We start from the raw sequence: 6,313 nt of genomic DNA on the forward strand, positions 1-6,313 counted from the left end.
TTTTATATTTTTTTAAATAATATAAGAAGCGTGGTTTTTACAGTAATACATCATATTTATAAAGAAAACCATTTTTGTAAATTACTGTTGATACTGAAAGCAAAAAATATTTATATTTTCAAACAGTTATTAATTTCCTTTACAGTATGTATGTATTGAATAATAACTTTTTGAAATTTTCCTTTTCGTTAATGCTAGACTTCACATTGTCTACGATCCAGTTTACCATAAATTTATGCTGTACTGTGCGTGTCAGGTTAGCTAAATCCACTTGATAATCCAAACGTCTTTTTACCTTCAAATAAATAAAATATTATAGATATTTATACAATACTTTTTTACAATGAAATATAATACCTGGTTGTACGCTCGAATGAGCCGTCCTCGATACGCAGCTTCCAATTGAATAGCTACGTTCTCTCGTTTAGCTCGAATTATTTGGGTTTGTGCTTCAGTTCTCCACACTATGATAATAACAAAATGAAACAATGCTCCCATCAAGATAATATATTTAATATTATATATAAATACACAATATGATTCCGAAACACAACAATTGAAAAATAATTTCAATTCAATTTGCAATTTGGTCACAACTAACAAGCAGGAGGGCGCCCATCTAAAGTCGAAAGGCTATCGGTTTGTGCTATATTTTAGTGGTGGTAAAATTTTATGCCATAGATTACAAAATTATTGTATACCGGTTTCTAAAGTATTTTCAGGGGGCTATGTCGTCTATACAATTATCATTCTTTGTTCCGTATTGTCAATTGTCATAACAATATAGTATTTGCTAGTAACTTTAATTTATGTCATTACTATTTATAAAGCAACTAATAATTTTTCGAATAATGAAATGTTTATCAACAAAATTTATTATGATCTCAATTTTATTATGATTATTAATTATGCGTATTAATAGAATTTACGTATTTAAAGACACGTCAGTTAAAAAAAGAATAACGGTTTCCAATTTTTTCAGATTTCGGTTTTGAATTTAATACCGGTTTCCAATTTTTTACGGTTTCGATTTTGAATTTATTTCGGTTTCGGTTTTAAATTATAATACCGGTATCCAATTTTTTCCGGTTTCGGTTTCGGTTTTAAAACGGTTTATAACGGTTTCTGAAATAGGTTTTGAAAACGGTTTCAAGCCCTGCTTTTTTCATGTGTCTTCCGTAGTATTAAAAAAAGAGCACATTGAACAAATAATAATTTTAAGCTTCTTCGCGTCTTAATAAAACGAAAGCTGAAAACATGTGGATGGGAAAACTCACTTCTTTCCACTATCTCCCGTAATATCAATAATAGAACACATTGTACTAACAGCAATTTTGTGATTCTTCGTCTTATTAAAACGCGAGCTGAAAACAAAAAGACATATACATTTTTACACAAAATTCACTTGAATTATAAGTTATTATAAGTTATTATCTGCATTTTTCGGTGTAATCACTAATGTGATAACCTGCGTATTTCGTTTTATAGATAAGGCAACGTTATAGGAGGTCCGTAGCAGGGAACGGTATGTTTGCGTGCTGGTATCTTTTCTGTCTCCATAAAGGATGGGAAAACTCACTTTTTTCATGTGTCTCCCGAAATATTAGTAACAAAACACATTGTAGTAACAGTAATTTTCGACTTAAACACATTGTAATGGTATTCCAAGTTTCGTCTATTTACTATATCTATAACGTGAAAAGGTATAAAGTTATTAAGAATTCGATAAATGATAACAATAAGATTCGTGTGTGCGTCTCTGCTTCCGATAAAATGGGGGGGACGAAATTATTAACGAGCCTATAAAGAAAACTCGCTAGTTAGTAGTTACAGAATTTTTCCGAGAAATTATACAATGTATAATAATTAATGATGGATGCGAAAACTCACTTTTTATATTTGTCTCCCGTAATATGAAAAATAGAGCTATGATCATGGAGCATTGTACAAACAACCATTTTATTCTTCTTCGTCTTAATAAAACGCAAACTGAAAACAAAAAGACATATACATTTTTACACAATATTACGTCGAAGTCAATATTGCGTGCCGCCTGGGTGCAACAAGTCTACCGCGGTCTCGATCACGCGGTATTAAAACACCCCATCAATAACCATATCATTATTCATTATCCTGATGTCAGTTGAAAGCATAAAATTGGTTTTCTCTCTTGAAGTTCAGTTCTTAACTATAAAAATTGAACATTGTATTATATATTTTTAAATACAAAATAATTTGATGATGTTCGCGATTATGATGGATTTTGTCAAAATTTAAATTAAAAATGCTTATAAAAAAAATGTGTGCCTTTATTTTTTATATGATCATTACTTTTGAACTTCTAATATGAAATGACTTATGGTCTCTGGGTAAATGTTTAAGTTTTTTGATTCAGCAATCCTTTCATTATCCTTTTTTGATACATTTATATTTTTTAGTTATCATAATATATACTATTTGTATACCTATATCAATTTTTTTTATCGATCTATATATTTTGGGTTTTTTAAAATTTTGAGCAATGAAAAAATACCTAATAACCGATACACATATTTTGATCCCTAACAATTATTAGGTAATAATTGAACATAAATGGACATTTAATTTACTTTTTTTTTCATTTATACTGTCACACTCTATATAGTAGATACGTTATAAGAATATACATAATTAATAATTTAAATGTTTACATGGTTTTCTAAACATTAAAATTGTATTTGATTATGATCCTATAGGATATATACCTAGTTTATTATATCTACGATTAATTAATAGTTAGGTTAACTATTTAAGTCTTGCTAATACCAAATAACATAACGTACCTAGTCCAATATATTTTTACTATATTTCTGAAACCTTAATTTTCTAAAATATACAAGTATCTATATTAAATCCTTTCAAAATCACCTTTTAAATATGACGATCAAGTAACTTAAATATTTGATTTATGGATGTGGCAACGACCAACAAATGATTCAATTTACACTAATCTGTATATACCATTATATATTTTACTACTCAATACTATTTCAATATGAAGGATTGCAACATTGTATACAATTTGTTGATATATCAAATGCTACATAATACATTTGGCAAGAATTTGAACTGGTAAATATACAAACATATAATATACAATTTATCGTGGTTGGTATTAGAGTTCATTGTATGATGACCTGGCAAAGCGCGGTGATTGGACGCAGTCACTAATATAGTAATGTGTGCAGCGGTCGAGCAGGCTCCCAGATGGGTGACCACCCGGGTTCTTTGTGACGATCTATCTGCCTAAAAAAAACGCGTACCGACCGTAGCCGCCACACAAACCGAATGGGGTTGCCGAGTGTCAAAAAATGAAGTTCATTTTTTTATTTATTTTTGATCCTCTCGCATGACATAGTGAATTGCAAGTTAAAAATAATGGTTTGGAATATTGTCCAGTTAATAACCATGCAGTCTGAAGTCTTAAAAAAAATTATACTATAACCTCCTAGTTATTTACCCAAGGCCTTCAATTGGCTGCGACGAAAATAGTGCTTGCACAATTTTATCTTCTAGTTAGCAATATCAAAAAAAAAAATAAAACACTAGGTGTATTATGTTTCTTTAAATTAATTGTATTCGTTATAAATGTAGTAAAATATATAATAGTATAGTAATTTGAGATTAATTGATGTTTTCTCAAGTTAAATCTAAATTTACAATACCAATGAACATATTTTTAAGTTATTAAAAAGTTGGGTGGGTATTCTTACTGTGTTGGTCAGTTTTTCAATTTGTATAGCTATCACTATTATAAATTAATTATCATTAAAATAATAACTCATAAGTAGGTAAGTCATATTCATAACTATATTGTTATCACAGTTGCACTTGTGTATTTTAAGAAAATATCATATTAAAATGTTCAATAGATAAGACTTATAAAAAAAAATGTCCAATGTCCAAAATGTCTGATAAATCCAGAGAAGGTCGGCGGTAATTCCGTAATTCCGTAATTCCGTAATTTTTTTTTTGTAATTTTATAATATGAATTCAACTTACTGGCTACCGTTTTAATAATAAAAGTAATACAAAATAACAATATACACATAGGTAATATAAAATGGATTAGACTGGCAAACTTACAATGACATTTGAAAAATATTAAAAAACCTTAGTCACAGTTTATTTTTATTAGCATTTAAAGTTCAAATACTGACAAAATATGTAAAAATCACGAATATTAACAAATTATTTAGTGTTAAGAATTCGTAAAAATTTTTCTTTTTAAATCTAAGATTTTAAAATGTAATACAAGATTCCTTATAGGATAATCTACCTTTATCAAAAAAAAAATGTCTATAAGAAACTCAAATTAAATTTTTATGAGCGTTTGAAATTCATATTTTTACAACATTTGATATTCACTCGATTTCTTACGTAACTTATTCTGTTGTAATTAAAAAACAAGTGACTGTAGAAACTTGAAAATTTATATTAGCATTTACTATATACAATAAAATAATTTGACTCTTTTTGAGCTGTTTACGGACATTGTAAGTTTTAAATTTTTTTAGTTTTTTTTTCTATAAATATCAATAAAGTTTTATCTATTGGGCCAAAAAGTGTAAAAAATTAATACAAGGCTCCTGATACATTGTTACAATAGCAGTTGAAAATATTAAAAATACATAGGGACAATTATTTTTTATAAGCATTTGAAGTTGAAATTTTGACAAAATTTATGAAATTTAAAATTGAATAATTATTTTGTAGTTAAAAATGTATAACATGTTCAACTTTTATATCTAAGGATTGAAAATTTAAAACAAGATTCCACGTAAATACAGTAGAAGCTGCTTATTAGAAACACTTTGGGACCAAAGTGAAATGTGTCAATTAACCGATTGTTTCTAATAAGCGATTTAAATGTCCTAATATACGGGCGATCCGTCCTGGCATATTTTGTTTCAATAACGCGATTGTATCAGTAATCCGTGTTTCTAATAAGAGGCTTCTACTGTATTTAATTCTGTTACCAAAAATTCTAAGAAATACATAAGCACAGTTTATTTTTATAGTAATTTTAAGTTCAAATTTGGACGAAATTACATATTAAAAAACCTGGAATAACTATTTTAGTTATTTTGTTGTGATTGTATAATATTATTCGTGGGTACTTGAAACTTCTAAAGTATACTATTATATATCTATGATAGTATCACGAATTCGTGGTAATACCTTAATATTTAAGTAGTACCTAACTACGGGTTACTTAAATTTCAACTGTGCAACCAAAAATTACACGTCGACTACGTATCACTTAGGTGTCCCGTAGTTAAGTATTACCTAAGTGATTTAAGGTGCTCTTAAAGTATCGGACCATGCATACGGGTGATAATATGGTTAGACGTTAGACCTTAGTCCTTAGTTATAAGCAAATATTAAGTGACTTAACTTAATAATTATTACATTTTGGACTTTTATTCCATCGGACTTTTGTTCGGGGATTCGATCCCAGCCAAGAACGTGATGGACTTAAAACTTACAAAGGACTGTCTCAATCCAATTTCTGTAAAGATAAGGAACTAAGATATTAACAATTGCAATTATGTTACATATTTTGTTTATTTAATTAAAAATAAAATAAATAAAATTATCACAACTACTATTAATGAATATACAATATATTCCAGTCTAGTTATCAGCGCGTTGACGTCGGGATCGCCGGTTATAGTTCTTCTCATCACGTTCTATAATAATATTAATTAGGTATCATAAATAAAAATTATTATAGAGCAATGCATCACAAACGTTGTAAATGTTTCGCTGGATACGATCCCCAGGGTATTGTACTTAAAAGTCCGATAAAAAAAGTCCACCGGAATAAAAGTCCGGTAAAAATTTTAAAAGTTTTAAAATATTAAAATGTATATTAATTAGGTAGGAAGGCGGGGCAGTACCGTATGGTTAAGCTTCCATGGTTTATAAATCATGTAATTTTTAACATAATGCAATTTTTTTAAACTAATAATAATATACATAGAAAAACTTACGGTCTATAACTTTTATTTGAAACTTTTTTACGTTTTTTATCTAAAAATGTGTGTAATTTGTGTTTTACTTTTTTTTGGAAAAATACGAATTTACCAAAAACCTGGGGTAATACCGTATGAACTCGGGGCATAACAGGACATGGCTTATATATCATATAATTTTTGACGAAATTAAATTTTTTAAGCTGGTATACATTGAAAAAATTAAGGTCTATAACTTTTATTTGAAACTTTTTTACGTTTTATTTTTTTTAAACGTGTTTAAATTGTGTTTTACT

The 6,313-nt window shown here is 28.1% G+C and overlaps 1 protein-coding gene across 1 annotated transcript; it reads right to left on the minus strand.

Moving 5' to 3' along the window:
• Nucleotides 1-52: 52 nt before the first annotated feature.
• On the minus strand, nt 53-1,770 carry LOC100572352 (ATP synthase subunit b, mitochondrial-like). The gene is made up of 3 exons (XM_016808820.2): nt 1,278-1,770; nt 358-464; nt 53-295 (listed from the first exon to the last, which is right to left on the minus strand). Coding segments are annotated over exons 1-3 (264 nt in total). The 5' UTR covers nt 1,279-1,770; the 3' UTR covers nt 53-139.
• Nucleotides 1,771-6,313: the final 4,543 nt, after the last annotated feature.

This window comes from Acyrthosiphon pisum, unplaced genomic scaffold (assembly GCF_005508785.2).
Source record: "Acyrthosiphon pisum isolate AL4f unplaced genomic scaffold, pea_aphid_22Mar2018_4r6ur Scaffold_20927;HRSCAF=22550, whole genome shotgun sequence".
In the NCBI taxonomy this organism is placed as follows: Eukaryota; Metazoa; Arthropoda; class Insecta; order Hemiptera; family Aphididae; genus Acyrthosiphon; species Acyrthosiphon pisum.

Bases quoted from the DNA above. Each gene is read 5' to 3' on its own strand.
- LOC100572352 (XM_016808820.2), bottom strand. The intron at 296-357 runs GTATTATATTTC...ATTTATTTGAAG, and splicing joins TCATTCGAGCGTACAACCAG to GTAAAAAGACGTTTGGATTA.